At 40.2% G+C, this 20401-nt stretch overlaps 1 protein-coding gene across 1 annotated transcript in view; it reads left to right on the top strand.

The window, feature by feature from the left end:
* The first annotated feature begins 2848 nt into the window (after window positions 1-2848).
* Window positions 2849-20401, top strand: part of SLX4IP (SLX4 interacting protein) — a 205828-nt gene continuing 188275 nt past the window's right edge. Inside the window, exons 1-2 of the mRNA XM_012455439.3 lie at window positions 2849-3115; window positions 14224-14279. Coding sequence (XP_012310862.3) covers window positions 14253-14279 — 27 coding nt within the window. The 5' untranslated portion in view covers window positions 2849-3115; window positions 14224-14252. The remainder of the gene's footprint in view (window positions 3116-14223; window positions 14280-20401) is intronic.

Raw genomic sequence — 20401 nt, 5'->3', positions numbered from 1 at the left:
TCTACTAAAAAATACAAAAATTAGCCGGGTTTGGTGGCGGGCACCTGTAATTCCAAACTACTTGAGAGGCTGAGGCAGGGAGAATTGCTTGAACGAGGGAGGCGAAGGTTGCAGTGAGCAGAGATGGCCCCACTGCACCCCAGCCTGGGCAACAGAGCGAGCCTCTTCGTCTTAAAAAGAAAAAAAAAAAAAAATCGTTTAGTATTTGCACACAACTTACCACATCGTCCCATGTACCTTAAATCATCTCTAGACTGCTTATAATATCTTATATAACGTTAAATAGTACGTAAGTAGTTGTTACACTGCAGTATTTAGGGAATGACAAGAAAAAAGATCTGCACATGTTCAGTACAGATGCAACCATCTTTTTCTCCCCCAGAATATTTTTTCTTCTTCTTTTTTTAAATAGAACCTCTGTCGCCCAGCATGGAGTACACTGGCATGATCTTGGCTCACTGCAACCTCCGCCTCCAGGGCTCAAGCTATTCTCCTGCCTCAGACTCCCAAGTAGCTGGGACTACAGTAGCGCATTACTGCGCCAGGCTCATTTTTTTTTTTTTTTTTTTTGTACTTTTAGTAAGACGGGGTTTCTCCATGTTGGCCCGGCAGACCTCAAACTCCTGACTCAAGTAATCCGCCCACCTCGGCCTCCCAAAGTTTTGGGATTACAGGTGTGAACCACAGAGCCCTGCCGCCCCAGAATATTTTCTTTCCGCACTTGGTTGAATCCACAGGTGCGGAACTCATGGATAGGGAGAGTATTGTTTCTCCCCCATCACTAGAACATGGAGTCAGGGTCAGCGCCAGGGCCAGGGCCGTGCATGGCCATCTTGGTCACTGCTGTATCTACTAACTCGGTAGTGCTGTGGACACGTGTATTATCTGTTCATGGATAAACTGATGATGTTAATAAATGAATGAAACCGTCATATTGAGAGTCTCCAAAACAGCAAAAGGATTTGGGTACGGTCTCATCTGGGAGGAAGATGAGCCTGACCTCAAGGTCATCCCTGCAAGGTCCACAGCCGCTTTCACGCAGCTGGCGGGACCATGCTGCACAAGGGCTTTGACGCCGTCGGAAGGCGGCCCCCAACTCCCGACAGCCTGGGGTACACCGTGCACCCTCCAGACATGTGAGAGGCACACGGGGACCCTTCCAACGAGAGAGGTGACGAGGGAGTCACAGGTCAGGCGCAGCGCAGGTGGGAGCGCGGGGAAGCGCCCCTCCTCCAGCTTTTCCCACCGGCGGGAAGACCTCCTAGCCGCCTGCAAGCATTTACCATCTGCAGCTATTTTTTTCGCCTAATACAAAAAGCCAGGCTCCTCCTTGTCCCCGCCCCCAAATATCCTTCAGTGAGGACAACGGCGACCTTTGGGGGTGGAAAGAGGCGCCTACAAGCCCTTTCCCCTCTCTTCGGCCGGACAGAAAGCGGTCTTTTCCACCTGAAGTTCCAGCGCTCTCACCTGCCCACCAGACGCCACGCCGCCCCAGGTCGCCGCCGCCAGCACGGACTAGAGACCGACCTCAAGCCGCGGCTGCCGCGGATCCCGACAACCACCGCGTTGCGTTGGGGAACAGAGCACGCGCAGCTCTGCGGTCGGCGCCGGGCCGCTCCCACCCCGCTTCTCCGGATTTTCCATGAAACTCCAGCCAATTGTACCAGTGGCCGTCACCGGAAAAAACGGGGAGCGAAGTTTATTCAGCGTATATTCCAGCAAATTTTTGAAACTGAAATTTTAAAAGAACGCATGAAATTTAAATAGCATATAAAAATGGCACAGCTTCTGCCTTTTGGTGAGGGCTTAACAATGATTTGTTGAATTAATGAAAGAAGTCCACTGCGCTCTGCTCTTAGGCCTCCCAGACATGACCAATCAGAAAGCGCCTAGATGTGTCGCTCAGCGCCAGTATCCCGCCTCTCTGTGCGGTTATCTCGAAAATCAGGAGAAACGGAGTTACCCTCCAGTAACTCCCGGGACCGGGTTTGGGGAGTGGACATGCGCAGTGAGAGCTAGTTGCCTTCTACTAAAGCATATGAGGGCTTACGGGCAAGTGCAGACTTTGTCCAGCTGGGTGCTCTTCACAGATTAGATAATTCATCCATTATTTCCCGATCCTGCTTTTGGGTTCCAGGACAAACCTTTTATTCTCTTTTAACGTTAAAAAAACATGGAGGAAGTTATGTTTAAACATGACTATTTTCATTGAAATTTATCTGGCACTTTGAAAGCTACCTTTCCTTTCCCATAATCTTCCGCACCGAATATATGTCCCATTCTTAAGCTAGTCAGTTTCCGGTGTTAAGAAAACATACCGGCCGGGCGCGGTGGCTCACGCCTGTAATCCCAACACTTTGGGAGGCCGAGGCGGGTGGATCATGAGGTCAAGAGATCAAGACCATCCTGGTCAACATGGTGAAACCCCGTCTCTACTCAAAAAAATACAAAAAATTAGCTGGGCAAGGTGGCGCGTGCCTGTAATCCCAGCTACTCAGGAGGCTGAGGCAGGAGAATTGCCTGAACCCAGGAGGCGGAGGTTGCGGTGAGCCGAGATCGTGCCATTGCACTCCAGCCTGGGTAACAAGAGCGAAACTCCGTCTCAAAAAAAAAAAGAAAGAAAGAAAAGAAAACATGCCACAGAAAAGCATTTTTTTCTCTAGATCAGTTCGACGGCCTAGCACTGGGTTACCGTGATTCGTTACCTGCCAATCTTAGTCATTGGGTTCCCAGCCTGCGTCTGCCGCCATTTTTGTTTTGGGCCTTCTTTGAAAACCGCGAGATTCTAAACAGAGGCCATTTTTCTTTTGGGCAGATTCCGCGGACTACGAGAGGGTTTCATCGCCATCTTAAATCCTGGCTGTGGCCTCAATCTGACAGTGAAGCTGCCCAGATCATCTTGTGTTTGGGCGGCGGCTGAGTTCCCAAACGCGCGCGGAGACCCTGGGAAGGAGGAAGTAGGCGCGAACGTGATTCTTCTAAGCTTCAAAAGGTAGGCTGCAGTGCCGGCTACCTGTGTAGTCCGAGTTTCCGCAGCCAGGTGCTACTCCACCAGTGACCCTGGACAGTAACAAAACATATAAAAGCCCGAGCCCAAACCCCGTCACCAGCATAGGTAAGCACATGGACCTCTGACAACCTCATATGTTCCTTCACGTGAACTGAACTGTTTGTCCATCTCCTCCCTCCTGGTTTTTTGCTTTGATTTTTTGAGACTTTAACGAATCCTTCTCCCTGTACTTCCACCTTTCTTCCTTGTTTTCAAAAAGCCAAAAAGTTGCTAAACATCAGGGTGCAGTGACCATGGGCTTTGAGTTAATTTGAAAATTAACTTCGGACAAAGGGAATTCAGTAGATGGGCCCGGTATTTGTATCAAATCATGGCTACCTGCATTTAGAAGTACAAATACCGCCCCCTCCCCAGACATTTTTGGGGAGGTGACGTAAATACAGATTGCGTTTGTATATACTTACCATTCCTCATTTATTCAGTGCATTTATTGAGTACCTAATTTGTGCTAGGTCATAAGGATTCAGCAGTTAACTAAAAAATCCATTAACTCATGGAGCCTATATTTTATCACCTTGACTTCTACTAGGTTGAAAGAAATAACAGTATTTTATGGTTCTTAGCACTGCTAGACTATATAAACAAGTATTTGCTTTCTCCTTCCCCTGAACCCTATTTTTCACTTTAATTTTAAATGTTTTTTTTTTTTGGCCTGGAGTAGGAATTAATTGTATTGACATTTATTTCTTGGATCCTAGACATAATGATATTTGTAAGCCAGTTGGCTAATGTAACACGCAATGTTCTGGTTATATAGGGCTTTGTTGCTCAAAGTTTGGTCCACCTACCAGCAGCATCAGCATCTCCTAGGAGCTGGTTAGAATTGCACTTCATGGCCAGGTGCGGTGGCTCACACCTGTAATCCCAGGACTTTGGGGGGCTGAAGCGAGCCGATCACCTGAGGTCGGGAGTTTGAAAACAGCCTGACCAACGAGAAGAAACCCCGCCTCCAATAAAAACACAAAATTAGCCGGGAGTGGTGGTGCATTACTGTAATCTCAGCTACTCGGGAGGCTGAGGCAGAAGAATTGCTTGAACCTGGGAGGTGGAGGTTGCGGTGAGCTGAGATCGCGCCATTGCACTCCAGCCTGGGCGACAAGAGCAGAAGTCCGTCTCAAAAAAAAAAAAAAAAGAATTGCACTTCATGCCTCACCCCAGAGCTGCTGAATCATGCTGAATCAGAATCTTCCTCAAGAAGTGCATCTTAAAGTTCAAGGAGCATTGATTCAGGTCATGGGCTAAAGATAAAGCCCTTTCTTTCTTTTTTTTGAGACGGAGTCTCGCTCTGTTGCCCAGGCTGGAGTGCAATGGCTCGATCTCGGCTCACTGCAACCTCCGCCTCCTAGGCTCAAACTATTGTCCTGCCTCAGCGTCTCCAGTAGTTGTGATTACAGGTGTGCGCCACCATGCCCAGCTAATTTTTGTAGTTTTACTAGAGACAAGGTTTCGCCATGTTGGCCAGGCTGGTCTCAAACCACTGACCTCAGGTGACCCACCCGCCTCGGCTTCCCAAAGTGCTGGGATTACAGGCGTGAACCACCGATCCTGGCCTGGCCCAGCCCATTCTTTCTTCAACCCGTGCTTCTTAACTAGATTCACAGCGTATTATCAATTATTTCCATGTTCTAAATGCAGTGGATATTTGACAGATTTTTCTGTGCTTTTAGTTCATTGACTTGATGTTAAGATGTCAATTTAGCATTCCAAAAAGTTGAAAAGAGATTTTGTCATCCCAATATATTTTTATGTAACTTCTGTTATGACATAACATCGAAATATAGGGTTTTCTCTTTAAGTCTTAACATCCAATTTACCACTGATTTGCATTTTTTTAAAAAGTTGTTTATTGTGCGTCTTGCTTTCTCTTGTCTTGAATGCATATTTGTACTTCTAATATATTAAAAGTTGAACTCAAAAGTTTGCATGTGGACAGCAGTTCAATACTGACTTGGAAAACCTTTGGCATCGATTTATCAAAGCTTTTTGTGGCACCTTGCTTTCTTCTGTCTTCCCATTTTATTTCTTTTTTTTTTTTTTTTTAATTTTTTGAGACAAGGTATAACCCTGTTGCCGAGGCTGAAGTGCAGTGGCGGGATTGTAGCTCACTGTAACCCCCAGCTCCTGGGCTCAAGCATCCTTCTGCCACCACCTGTCAAAAGTGCTGGATAAGAGGAATGAGCGACCGCACCCAGCCGCCTTGTCTTTCTTTAATGAGAACTCTAAATCAAGAATTCTCAACCTTGGTTGCACATAACAATCACCTGGGGACATTTAAAAACAGACTCCAGACCTGTATCTGCCGAGATTGAGATCCTCTGGCTGAAATTAAGGAGCCAGTAAGGAAAACCATGAAAACGCTTGGATTAAGAATGTGAGAAACCAGCTTTCCAGCAACTGGTCAACTTGCCACTTATTTGCTCTGTGTCCTAAGAAAGTTTTCTAGCCTTTCTGCCTCTCCTTCCTTCATCTATTAATTGGGAAAAGAAGGCCACTGTTGTTTTTATTTTGTTTCATGTGATGTTGCCAATTGTAGTGAATATTTATATTCTGTGAGTGTGAGAAAGAAAAGTATTTTACAAGTGCAATATTCATTGCTTCTAGTGTTCACATACCTTAGATTGTGTGTGGCAGTAGAGGGTAATGGGTTAGGAAATTAACTCTGAAGCTAGACTCCCTGGGTTCAAATTCTAGCTCCTCTGCTTATCAGCTGTGTGACTTTGATCAGATTACTTATCCCTTCAGTGCCTCAGTTTCCTCATCTGTAAAATAGGGTTAATGTGAGCATTAGATGAATTAATACAAGAAAAATGCTTGTAATAGTGCCTGGCACATAGTCATAGCCATGTAAATATTAACTATTGTTAAATTTTATTATAATTAAATTTCTGAGTTTTAAGGTTTTGTTCATGCATGCAAATCTCCAGAGGAAAGGTATTACAGTTCTGTTACTTTTCAGGATATGAACCTGTTTGGAAAAGAGGGTGATATAAACAATATACCAGGCCAGGCTTTTTTTTTCTTTAAGTATTTTTTAAACAGCTTTATTGAGGTAAAATTGTCATACAGTTAACTGCATATATTAAAGTATACAATTTGATATGTTTTTATGCCAGTGAAACCATCACCATATCAAGATAATGAACCTATCAATCACCCCTAAAAGTTTCCTCTTGCTCCTTTGTCATCCTTCCAGCCACTCTTCCAGGAAACCTCTGATCTATGATCTATCATTGTAGATAAGTTTGCATTGCATTTCTTAGTTTTTTTTTTTTTTTTTTTTTGAGATGAAGTCTCCCTCTGTCACCCAGGCTGGAGTGCAGTGGTACGATCTTGGCTTACTGCAACCTCGATCTTCTGAGTCCAAGTGATTCTCCTGCCTCAGCCTCCTGAGTAGCTGGGTTACAGGTGCACACCACCACACCCAGCTAATTTTTGTTTGTATTTTCAGTAGAGATGGGGTTTCACCATGTTGGTCAGACTGGTCTCGCACTCCTGACCTCAAATAATCTGCCCAACTTGGCCTCCCAAAGTGCTGGCATTACAAGAGTGAGCCACTGCGCCCAGCCGCATTTCCTAGGTTTATCTAACTGTAATCTTGGAGTATGTGCTTTTTTGGGGGTGGGGTTAGTCTGGCTTCTTTCATCATCATCATCTTTTTTTTTCTTAATTTTTTTTAGAGAGGATCTTGCTGCTCTTGAACTCCTGGTCTCAAGTGATCCTCCTGCCTCAGCCTCCCAAAGCACTGGTATTATGGGCATAAGCCACCATACCTGGCCATCGTAATTATTTTGAAAACCATCTTTGCCGTTGGAAATTTCGATAGTTTATTCCTTTTTAATTACTGAGTGGTATTCCATTGTGTAGATATGTAATAATTTGTTTATACATTCACCAATTGATGGACATTTGGATTGTTCTTATTTTCACAATACTCATTCTCACATTGCTTTGTTCTTCTCTAGTGTATTTTAATTAAACTTTTTTTTCTTTTTTCTTTTTTTTGAGACTGGGTCCCACTCCAGTTGCCCAGGCTGGAGTGCAGTGGTGTGATCTTGGCTTGCTGCAGCCTCTACCTCCTGGGTTCAGGTGATAATCGTGCCTCAGCCTCCTGAGTTGCTGAGACTACAGGTGCGCACCACTGTGCCTGGCTAATTTTTTCTATCTTTAGTGGAGATGAGTTTTCGCCATGTTGTCCAGACCTGTCTCAAACTCCTAGACTCAGGCAATCCTCCTGCCTCTGCCTCCCAAAGTGCTGGGATTACAAGTATGAGCCACGGGGCCTGGCCTAAAATTTTTTTCAAAACTTTAATTATTTGATAATCAAGCCTTCTGTATACAGTGAAACCAAGAGGTTACATACAACTTCACCTTTGCTGTTGTATAGTTTATGAATTAGCGTTTTGTGAATGAAACGTGGCTTTTAAAAAATGCAAAATGTGTGCATTGACTTTTAAGTGGATTGTTATTTCTTGACATGTATGTGTCTAATCATTTTAAGCTATATAAAACTTCAAGTCTACTTTTTAGAGGTTGAGGACAATAATTCATGCACATGAAGAAACCTACTTATTAGGTAGCAAAGTAGAGCTCTATGACCCTAAAATGTCATAAAACTCTCCTTTGTCAGGGAGATAGAGAATACCACTTATATTTTGAGTTGATGTAAGTATACTTCTAAAGTCTTTTTGCTTCTATTATGTAAAAGTGGTTACTTGTGTTTATTTTAGTATTGACATTTTGTGCTTGAATAAATCAGAGGTGGTTTAAAATTGGATTTGTGTGATATTAATTATCTATAGATATATATATAAAATTATATAGAATATGGATAATATATAGAATATGGCTATTATAATATCTTGGACACAAGTTCATTTGTGTCACTTTTGATTTATCTTCTAGTTAGAAAAGATTGAATTTTTTTTTTTTTTTTTTTTTTTGCATTTAAAAATTATTCTGGGTCCGGTGCAGTGGCGCACGCCAGTTATTCCAACCAACACTTTGGGAGGCCGAGGCGGGTAGATCACTTGAGATCAGGAGTTTGAGATTAGCCTGGCCAACATGGGGAAACCCTGTCCCTACTAAAAATATAAAAATTAACTGGGCATGGTGGCGCACACCTGTAATCCCAGCTACGTGGGAGGCTGAGGTGAGAGAATCACTTGAACCCACAAGGCAGAGGTTGCAGGGAGCCACGATAGTGCCACTGCACTCCAGCCTGGGTGACAGAGAATCTGCCTCAAAAAAACCTAAAAACTAAAAATAAATAAAAATTATTTTTATGTAAAATAAAATTATTCTTGGGTATATAGTTTTCAGAGTTTTTTTTTTTTTTTTTTTTTTGAGGCGGAGTTTCGCTCTTGTTACCCAGGCAGGAGTGCAATGGCGCGATCTCGGCTCACTGCAACCTCCGCCTCCTGGGTTCAGGCAATTCTCCTGCCTCAGCCTCCTGAGTAGCTGGGATTACAGGCACGCGCCACCATGCCCAGCTAATTTTTTTTGTATTAGTAGAGACGGGGTTTCACCATGTTGACCAGGATGGTCTCGATCTCTTGACCTTGTGATCCACCCGCCTCGGCCTCCCAAAGTGCTGGGATTACAGGCTTGAGCCACCGTGCCCGGCCAGTTTTCAGAGTTTTTATCAGTGCAGTGAGGTTCGTAATCACTATTGAAATCAGTACATGGAACATTTCCGTCAGCTCCTTTCTCCCCATTTGCCTTCTGCTACCCCTTTATAGTACCCCTTACCTCCGTCTTTGGCAACTAGTGATCTGTTCTCCATCATGAGAGTTTTTGTGTTGAAATGGTTAGATTTTAAAACTATTTCATTAATGATTATCAGAACTTTTTTTTCTATGGTAAAGGCAACTGGAAAACATTAGTTATCAGAGGAGGTATTGGGTTACAAAGTGGATTGATCATGTGCTGTTTGCTTGTGCCCTCAGTGTTATAATGATTCTGTTTAACAGACTGAGCACTGTGTATCAGGCACTGGGCTCCCGTACTTATGTATCTGATCTCATGTAATCCTTACAGGAGCCATGAAATAGAAACTGTTGTTATTATGCCATTTCAGAGGTAAGAAAAGTAGAGGCATAAAGGAGTTGACTAGCCTGTCTGAGGTCGTATGAAGAATCAGTTTGAAGGGATGTGTTTTACAAGAACCTAAGGACATGCACCAGGTGTGGGTGCCTATGTCTGTTTCTGACTAGGTATTAAATAAAAACTAGATTCGGGCCAGACAGGGTGGAGTCCCGCTTGCAGTCCCAGCACTGTGAGAGTCTGAGGCGAGCGGACTGCTTGAGTTCAGGAGTTAGAGAACAGAACAGCTTGGGCAATACAGCAAAACCTCATCTCTACAAAAAATACAAAAATTAGCTGGGCATGGTGGCTTACACCTGTAGTCCCAGCTACTCGGGAGGCTGAGGCAGGAGGATCACTTGAACCTGGGGAGGCTGAGGTTGCAGTGAGCTGTGATCGCACCACTGCACTCCAGCCTGGGCGACAGACCAAGACCCTGTCTCAAAACAACAATAACGAAAACCTACTAGATTCTGCCTGTTAATAAAGCATCCCATCTAGTGGTTGGGGGAATTTTCTGTGGGCACAGCAGGAAGGGAGGCTCAGATCATGGGTCAACTGACTAGGTTGAGGGTATAGAGTAACTAAAAGGTAGGACTGTTCCATGGAGTTAATCTTGGTAGAGTATTCAACGTTTGACTTACATTTAATGACAAAAGATGTTTTAAAGTTCTAATTTTTTTGTTGCTTGCATGATCCTCTTTCCCATGTTGAAGCTGACATGTTTGGTTTTGTTTTTGTTTTGTTTTTTATAAGTAAACTTTGGCATTCAGAATTACCATATGAATAATAGCAAAAGCTAATTCGTTTTTACACAGAAGTTGCCTTTTCCAACTTTATCTGAGTGGTCACCAGTGAGGCCTTCGCTCATTTGTCATTTTTCCTTGGTCTTTTGTTAAGTTTATGATTCGTTCCTTGATACTGGTTGTTTTGGTGATAAGGTTGGTGCACGTGTTGGGAGAGGACAGCGGTGAAATGATTTCTCATTCTTATTATAGTTGTAACCTCAGACATTCTAGGGCCTTTGTTGTTTTCTGTTTCTGCTCCCATAGCTAATGAAAGTTTTTTAAGATGATAGAAAGAAGCATAATAATTTCCTAGATAAAATTTGAAATCTAGAGATTAGAAGCTTAAAGTTAATATGTGGTCTATTTAATGTGAACAGTTGTTTTTGCTTGTGACACAGGCCAGCAACCCTCAAAAGAAGACAAATGTGAATTCCAGAGTGCCTTAGATTTTCCCACAGTATAATCTAGAGGGTCATTGACTTTCTTTATTAGAGTTTATCTCTGCTTTGTATTTAAATGACAGGATAATCATGTGATATTGTTTAATCTACTTCCATTCCCTCCCCAAATTAATTTTTTAAGGCTCTTAGGATCTTTCCTGCCCCACCAAAAACACACATGTACTCATATTTTTGGTTGGGTAATACCCTATCAAAGTCTCCTCTTTGTGAAAGAATGCCTGTTTTCAGGCCTCAGAGAGTGGACTCAAAAATGCAGAATAGAAGATGAGGCATCATTTGTAAGATTTATAATATACTCTAACTTCTCAGCATGCTTATGTAAATTATATGCTTTCAAATAGTTGGAAAATTGATCTTTTGGGGTTGTCCTACACTTCTTAAAAACAGGCAACAAAATAAAAATGCCACTGAATTTAGACTTGAATTGCCAGCTCTGGTAGCAAAGGTTTCTTAACATTTATTCTGTAAACCTGGGCACTGAGCTTGCTGCATTCTCCTGAAAGCAACTTTGAGGGCCTAGGAAAATAATCATTTAAGATGCATTGTTGCTCTGTGTGTGTGTGCGTGTGTGCATGTGCGTACGTGTGTGCAGGTTTGCTCTTTAGTGATCAGTACAACAAATTTAGAAAAGCTTCAGGATGTTCCCTGATTTAAAACTTAATTAATATAGAAGCTAATAATATATTTTCCATTCAAACGAATGTTAGAATGCCAGTGTTTTAAAGACAAAGAAATGTATACACCAAAAAATATCATCTTTGTGGCATAAACTTCAACCGTACCTCTAATCTGTTGCCCATTATTTTCAATATGAAATACTAGGATCTTCTGGGTATTTGTTTATATGAATTACAACTCTCAACTTTGGCTGTAAGATAGAAATATAACTGAAGTGTTATTTATTTGGTGAAATAGATCCAGAGTGCTTTGAACTCCTTTTCCAAAAGCTTACTGTGGAATTTGGAATTTGGGGACAATAAAGATATATTGGATAAATGGGTAAAAATCTAGAAAAAAAAAGAAGTCTGATTTAGTAACATCAGTGGACCCAAGTCAGTAAACTTTTAATGCATCACTGTGCCATACTCCAAGTATTAAAGAGGAGATGAATGGACCCTTTCCCTGGGAATCTTATAGTCAGGGAGAGAACCAGAGTTAGGAGTAGTTCAGTGGGCTAAGTGTGAGAGTAGAGGAGGTTCAGATGTGTCCCAGAGAAGGAGCAATTTACTTGGTTCATAGAAGGCTCCCAGGAACAGGTGGCATCTGACTTGGGTCTCAGAGGATAACTTGCCTTAGGAGAGGACATTCCACAGTGCAGCATGCATGGGTGAAGGCAGGGAGAGCTGGAGCGGCATGGTCAAGGACACGTGCCAGGAGCTGGTTATGTGGTGACATTACAGGTCTGAAGTTGCCTGTGCCAAAAGATGGAGATTTGGGTTGGGGCACTGATATGGTTTGGATTTATATTCCTAACCAAATCTCATGTTGAATTGTAACCCCCAGTGTTGGAGGAGGGGCCTGGTTGGAGGTTGCATCATGGGGGCAAATTTCCCACTTGTTCTGAGGATACTGAGTTCTCAGGAACTTGGTTGTTTAAAAGTGTGTAGCACCTCTCTCTTCGCTCTCTTCCTCCTGCTCCAGTCATATAGTGTGTGCCTGCCTCCTTTTGCCTTCCACCTAAGGCAAGCGTGGCCTCCCCAGCCATGCTTCCTATAGAGTCTGCAGAATTGCGAGCCAATTAAACCTCTTTTCTTTATAAATTACCAGTCTCAGATAATTCTTTATAACATTGTAAGAACAGACCAATACAAGCACCAACAAAAGGGCTTGTGATGCCCTAGAAAATCCTAGTGAAGAGTTTTGAATAGGGGACTCATGCTCAGACACCTCTAATGACGGGTTTGGGGAGGGAGAAGTACAAGGATAGAGATTGGAGGTACTTTAAGAGACTGCAGTTGTTGAGGGGGTTGTTCAGGATAACCCTTTTTTGGGGGTCTGGACCTCCGGGCATCACCATGTGTTTTAGTCTGCCTGTGCTGCTATAACAAAATACCTTAGACTGAGTAACTTATAAACAATAGGAATTTATTGCTCAACACTGGAGAATGGGAAGTTCAAGATCAAGGCACCAGCAGATGCACTGTCTGGTAAAGGCTTGTTTTCTGTTTCAAAGATGATATCTTCTTGCTGTACCCTCACATAAGGTAGGGAGACTGGGGAGCTTGTTTAAAGCCTTTTTTAAATTAAAGGCACTAGTCCCATTTGTGAGGATCGAGCCCTCATTACTTACCACTTTCCAAAGTCCCCACCGTTAATACTGTTACATTGGGCATTAAGTTCTAACATGTGAATTTGGGGGGATACCAACATTTATATCATAGCACCATGTTGTGATTTTTTCCTTCTCATGGGAGGCAGATGGGACCATCCATGACTGTGATCTGGATTGTGTTGAATCTGAGATCAATTTGCGAATATTGCTATATTAACAGCATTAAGTCTTATAATCCATGAACATGGGATATCTTTCCACTTAAGTCTTTAATTTTCTTCAATTATATTTTATGACTTTTGGTGTGCAAATCTTATACTTTTGTTATATTTATTCCTAAGTATTCTTTTTCATGTTATTTTGAATGGAATTTTTTTAAAATTTTATTTTAGGACTATTCATTGCTGGCATGTAGAAATACAGTAGATTTTAAAATATATATCCTACAACCTTGCTGAACTTATTAATTCTAGTAGTTTTTTGATGATTTGTTAGGGTTTTCTATATATGAGAACATCTTTATGAATAGACTTATCTCTTTCTTTCTAATATGGATGCTTTTTATTTCTTTTTCTTGCCTAATTGCCATAATTAGAACCTTTAGTACAATGGTGAATCAAAGTGACAAGAGCAGACATTCTTGTAAAGACATGTCTCTCATCTTAAGGAAGAAAACATTTAGTCTTTATCATTAAGTATGATTTTAGCACTTGGTTTTTCCTAGATGCCTTTTATCTGGTTGAGATAGTCCCGTCTATTCCTATTGTGTTGGCTTTTTTTTTTTTTTTTTTAAATTAAGAAAGCATTTTGGGTTTTGTTAGGTTTTTTTTTTTGTGTGGGGGATGATTATGTGTTTTTTTTCTTTTATTCTATGAGTAGGGTGTATTATATTGATTAGTTTTCAGATCTTAAACGACCCTTGCATTCTTGGGATAAATCCAACTTGGTCATGGTGTATAATCGTTTTTACGTGTTGCTATATTTGGTTTTCTAATATTTTGTTAAGAAATTTTGTGTCTTCATAAAGGGTGTTGATGTGTAGTTTTCTTGTGACGTCTCTGTCTGGTATTGGTATCAGGATAATACTGGCTTTGGAATTATTTGAGAAATTTTCCTTATGCTTCTGTTTTTTTAAAGAGTTTGTGAGGGATTTGTTTAAATTATTCTTTACACATTTGGTAGAATACAGCAGGGAAGCCATCTGAGCCTGTGCTTTTGTTCTTTTTTTTTTTTTTTTTCTGTGGAGATGAGGTCTTGCTGTGTTGTCCAGGCTGGTCTCAAACTCCTGAGCTCAAGTGATCCTCCCACTTTGGCCTCCTAAAGTGCTGGCATTATAGGTGTAAGCCACCATGCCTGGCAGGGCCTGTCCTTTTCTTTGCAAGCAGTGCGTAAGTTAACTAATACAGTAGTTTGGTTAAGGGTAATTGTAAGTGAACATTCATCTCATAAATACCTATTGATATTTTATTATTCAGCCAGTCTTTCTTCTGTATAATAGTCAAATAAAAAGAGATTTTAATATACCTAATTATAACTTTTTTTTTCTTAAAGGTCTGTAGTTACTGTGGAACCAGTAAGCCATGGCATCTAAGAAATTTGCTGTTAAAGTAAGTAATGCTTAATAGATTTTTAAAAAGTGTTAATCACTTTCTAAGATAACTGAGTTCTCTGTTAATTGAAAATTGAAGTTCTGAAATTTCTACTTTACACTTGGGATGCCGCAAAAAATATATATATATTTTTCAGTTGTTAAGTTCTGGGGTACATGTGCAGGATATGCAGTTTTGTTACATAGGTAAACATGTGCCACACTGGTTTGTTGCACAGATCATCTCATCACTTAGGTATTAAGCCCAGTGTCCACTAGCTGTTCTTCCTGATGTTCTCCCTTCCCCTACCCCTCGAACAGGCCCCATTGTATGCTATTTCCCCATATGTCTATGTGTTCTCATCATGTGGCTCCCACTTGTAAGTGAGAATATGTATTTGGTTTTCTGTTCTTGCGTTAGTTTGCTGAGGATAATACCTTCCAGCTTCACCCATGTCCCTGCAAAGATCATGATCTTGTTCCTTTTTTATGGCTGCATAGTATTCCATGGTGTATATGTACCACATTTTCTTTATCTGTTTTATCATCGATGGGCATTTAGGTTGATTCCATGCCTTTGCTATTGTGAATAGCACTGCAACGAACATATGCATGCGTGTTTTTTTAATAATAGAATGACTTATATTTGGGGGGATATATACCCAATAATGGGATTGCTGGGTCAAATGGCATTTTTTCAAATGGCGATTATTTGGGGAATCACCACACTGTTTTCCACAATAGTTGAACCAATTTACACTCGCTTCAACAGTGTAAAAACTCCTTTTTCTTTACAACCTCACCAGCATCTGTTGTTTCCTAACTTTTTAATAATCACCATTCTGACTGGCATGAGATGGTATTGTGTTGTTTTTGATTTGCAGTTCTTTAATGATCAGTAATGTTGAGCTTTTTTTCATATATTTGCTGGATACATGAATGTCCTCTTTTCAGAAGTGTCTGTTTATGTCCTTTGCCCACTTTTTAATGGGATCATTTGCTTTTTTGTTGTAAATTTGTTTATGCTCCTTGTAGACTCTGGATATTAGACCTTTGTCAAATGGATAGCTTGCAAATATTTTCTCCCATTCTGTAGGTTGTTTGTTCACTCTGATGATAGTTTCTTTTGCTGTGCAGAAGGTCTTTAGTTTAATTTGATCCAATTTGTCAATTTTTGCTTTTGTCGCAATTGCTTTTTGTGTTTCAGGGGCTCTTAAAATTTTAAGTAGTGATATTGAAAATTTGTATTTTGAGAATGAGAAGGGGGAGAAAATGTTCACGTGGTTATGAGGAGTTCCTTGCTTTGTCTTTTAAAGATACTTTTTGGTCATCACGTGGCCTTTACTACTAAAAATTATCATTCACATTCCATGTCCGTGGCATGATTTCTGATTATGTCAAAGCAGATAAAAGGTTGAAGTAAAAGAAGTAAGCAGCAAATTCTCTACCTGGGTGAATACCAGGAGAGTTCTCTTGCCTGGTTGCCCTCTTTCATTTTCCTCTTATAAATGTCCCTTCTTCGTTCCTTGAAAGCTGGGGTTGAGACCTTCTCAGGTGTGGATAGATGGAAGGCTCCTGTGTAAGGGGTAGTGGGGAAAGAGAAGAGCAGAACTGATAGTGAGTACAAGATCTTGGAGATGCTTTCATATATGTTGGTGTTTCTTTAGGACAGTTTCTGTATGCTAATGTTACCGTAAGAGGAAGTTCAAAACATCAAAATATAAATTATAATAGCTAGTTTGCCATATTAGATACTATTTAATATTATAGTTCTGTCTTATTTTTAATCAAGTCAGTGCTTATTTAGATTTACTAACATTTATACATTTCATTGCTTTCAGTTGTTTCTTATATTCTTATGTTCTTTCATATTTCTGTGAAGGCATATAAGTGATGAACTTTCACAATTTATATGTCTAAAAATATATTTTGGTCTTACCCTAGAAAGATATTTAGTTGGTTTTAGAATTCTAGGTTGAGCATTATTTTCCATCAACACTTTAAAGATACTTTTCTATTGTCTTCCGGTATCTGTTATTACTACTGAGAAATGTTTTCATTAGCTATTGATGCTTAAAATCCACCTTAAAACTTAGTGGCTTGAAACACCAATCATTTTATAATCTCTCCTGATTCTGTAGGTTGTCTTGCATCAGTTGAGTAGTTTTTCCTTTTGACGTTGACTGGGGCGGCAGTTCTACTTAGGGACTCAACTTAGGTGGAACATGAAAGATGGCATACTCAGGAGCAGTTGATGCTGGCTTTGGTTGGAATCTCCACTGGATCTATTAATTGTTGTCCTTCAGTTCTCATCCAGATGCCTGTTCTGTGTGGTTTGGGAATCTAGCCTGGTGGCTGAGTTTTGAGGGGTGGCATCTTAGGACAAGACTTGCACAATGAAAAAAGTGTAATTTTTCAGTCTTCTGAAGGCGTAGATGCACACATCTCAGATGCCACTTCTGTGGTCTTCTATTGATCAGAGCATTCACAGGGTTGGCCTAGACTCAGTGGAAGCTGCACTCTTGAATTAAGAAGCAGCATTTTCTCACAGGGATTGGGAGAATTGTTAGGGTACATCTATGGAGACTACTCATCTCAGAAATTCCGTTAGCCTGATCTGAATCCTTTCTTGGTTATCTTTCTTCTCTGGTTGCTCTTAAGATTTATTTTTGTCTTTGGTATTCTATAGTTTCACTATGAAATCTCTAGTTACAGTCTTATTTTTATTAATCTGGCTTGGGATGCAATGTATGCCTTCAATTTGAAGACTCAAGTCATCAGTTTTGGAAAATTCTTGACCATTTTCTCTGCCTTTCTTAATTCTCTCTGTTCTCTTCTTACAGATAACTTTTATTTGAAGTTTGTTGGATAGTCTCAAATGACTGTTTATTACATGCTGGAAGAGTGAGATTAATTTGTCCAAGTCTGAGCCCCTCTTGGCTGTCTGCTCAGAAAAGGGCTAAGCCTCTTGGAAAGCCCTGTTGAAACTGAGTATGGCCAAGTAGGGCAGTCCATCCTGGTCAGCCATGAAGCTTGGACCTGAGGCCCCTAATTATGCCACAGATGAGTCTGTGGATATCCAAGCCATACACATGGAAGTGGCATATTCTGCTACCACATTATCCCATCTTATGGCGATATCTGCAACGCTTAGAACAAAGCTTCCAGATCATGGCAGGCAGGGGAGTTGCCTCAACCATGAGTATCAGGCTAGCAGAATAGGGACAGGGTTCTGACACGTCATATTGAAGGTTCTGCACATCACTTCGTGATTGTATTTCTGCCTCTGACAGGCTAGGGGCCAGTGCTTCTCTAATCATGCACCTTACTTAAAAGCTTCATGACTCAAGCCTGGGGATCCCTTTTTAAATATCTGACATCAAGTTTTGCCAGATTTCTGTGCTCTGCCCCAGGGTATCGTGGGCAGCAGGAGACCTGCACGCCAGCTACTGATGTTGTCAGATATGCTTTCTCTAGTTAACACTGCTCCTGAAGTCTTGTGTAGTGTCGCATGGCCAGTGGCCAATTGCCCTTCCCTGTTTTTCTTTTTCTTATTGCATTCAGAGTGCTTTTTTTTTTCTCTTTCTCTAAAACAGGATCTCAGTTAACCCAGGCTGGAGTACAGTGGTGTGAATATGGCTCACTTCAGCCTTGACCTCTTGGGCTTAAGCAGTCCTCCTACCTCAGCCTCCTGAGTAGCTGGGACTACAGGCATGCACCACCACTCCTAGCTAATTTTTTTTATTTTTTATTTTTTGTAGAGATGGAATCTCACCATGTTGCCCAGCCTGATCTGAAACTCCTGGGTTCAAGTGATCCTCCTGCCTTGACCTCCTAAAATTTGGGATTATAGGCATGAGCTGCTGTGCCTGGTCCAAAGTGCTTTTTAATGAGACCCCTTTCACTTCACTAAAACCAACTTGTCTATATTTAATCTTTTCTGTAACCTGTTTACTTTAAGTGACTGTATTTTTTATTTAAGAATTCATATTGTTTATATTTTAAAAATTCAAATTCTACTGGCACTTTTTCTATATACTTTCTTTCCCTAGTTTTAAAAATTTATTTCAATTTTCTCCTTTTAATAATTTTAAAATGATTTATTTTATAGTGTCTTAGATTGTTCTTCTATTTTCACTGTTATTTATTAAGTGTGGAATAAATTGGTCATTGAAATTGCTGGATTGTTAATGTATTTGTAAGTTTTAATTGTGCATTCATTTTCAGTGACATCATACACACACACGCACACACGCACGCGCGCACACACACACGTGGAAAGACTTATGAGTCCTGCAGAGTACTTCAACAGTTTTAAGTTTACTTCTGCTAGAGCCATTAACATTTTAGTCATTTTGAATCAGATTTTATATTAATTTCATGGCTTGGGATTCTACTACCTTGTGGGTAGTATAACTTTGGAACTCACAACAGAGTCTGGCACAAGCATGATGTTTTTTTGTAATTTGCAAACGCTCTCTCACTTCCTTGCTGTTCTCCATTCCCCTCCTGGCCTCCCAAGGTCCTGGGTGAATAGCAAGTTTCCATGTTGCTTTCCTTGGTCAATAAGCAGAGATTTTTTTAGTTGTAGTTTCGTGAAGTTTGAAATTTCTTGAGGGAATTAAGTAAAAAGCTCAATTGAATAGCTTCTTCTCCAATAAATTTATAGTTTTAGTTATGGACAAAGTAGCCCATATAAACCAGAAAGTATTAAAAGAAGATATATATAAATTGCATATGTATGTGTCAAATATTGTATTATGTGCTAATGAGATACACAACTGTAAGTTGAAGTTCTTCACAACTACTGGCTTAACCAACTGTAATGAGTTCATTCTCAACTCTCCTTTTTCTTTTATACCCCTAGGGCATTATTTATACCTCTAGAGCCTTCCTGGCTCTTATATCCTGCTTCCAGATATTCTGACAGCCAGGCTTGAACCTTCCAAAGGGATGATTATTGATGAGTACTTTTAGGGGCTTGTTAATTTTATTAGTCTTTTCAGAGAACCTAGTTTTGGCTTTGGATTATTTTGTCCTGTAGTATGATGGTATTTCATTTTCTTTTTTATTTTCTTACTTCTTTCTTTATTATTTCCTTACCTCTAATTTCTTTAGGTAAATTTACTCTTTTCTAGCTTCTTAAGGTGAAAGCTTAAATTTTTGGTTTAGAGCCTTCTTTTCTGATACATGTACTTTTAAAGTTATAAATTTCCTTTAAATGTTTCCTACTTTAATTGTATCCTTCATGTTTTGATACGGATGCAGTTAAAGTAGGGATTTTATTATCACTCAAGTCAAACTAATTTCTAGTGTTCATTGTGATTTTGTTTTTGATCCAATGGCTATTTAAATATGTATTGTTTAGTTTCTAAGTATTTGCAGATTTTCTAACAATCATTGTGTTATTGATGTTTAGCACAGTACCTCTGTCCTTTTTGGTAAATGGTCCATAAGCACTTGAAAATGTGATGGTTGTCCAGGTGCAGTGAACTAAATATAGTAACTTGGGTCTGGTTTGTTAATTGTATATATTTACTAATATTTTTGTTAATTTGTTTTATCTGTTAAGAGAGGTGCATTAAAACCTTCACTATGATTTTAAATTTATATATTTCTCCTTTTACTTTTGATTTTTGCTTTGTATATTTTGAGACTGTGTTAGTAGATGTGTGCAGATTTGTAATTGTTGTATCTGTTGAAGTAAGTCCTTAATCACTGTGAAATGTCTCTTTTTATCTCTAGTCATTCTTCTTAACCTAAATTCTGCTTATCTGATGATAGCATAGCCTTTATTTGGGATCTCCCAACCAAATAGATGGGTTGCTACTGGATTTCCAAAGCCCATCAGTCAATAAGGAAAATAAAAATTTCCAATCACTATTCTTTTTTTTAAAATTATGAATACACAGAAGAGTATCTGTGCAGATTTAAGGAGAACTTAGAATATGAGAATTAGAAAATACAGTGAATCAACAAACTCTAACGATCAGGGAGATATTAGGGAGCCAGAAAAGACTTGAACTACACTATAATTTGCTTCCTCAGAGTGAAAAAAGAAGCTATTACATATATACAAAACAAGATTAGGATGTTATGAACTAGAGAAATTCCCAAGAACAGGAAAGAGCTCTTATAAAT

Source organism: Aotus nancymaae, unplaced genomic scaffold (assembly GCF_030222135.1).
Source record: "Aotus nancymaae isolate 86718 unplaced genomic scaffold, 86718_ANA_hifiasm-v0.15.2.pri h1tg000029l, whole genome shotgun sequence".
NCBI lineage: Eukaryota > Metazoa > Chordata > Mammalia > Primates > Aotidae > Aotus > Aotus nancymaae.
This window is presented reverse-complemented; position numbering and strand designations above follow the sequence as displayed.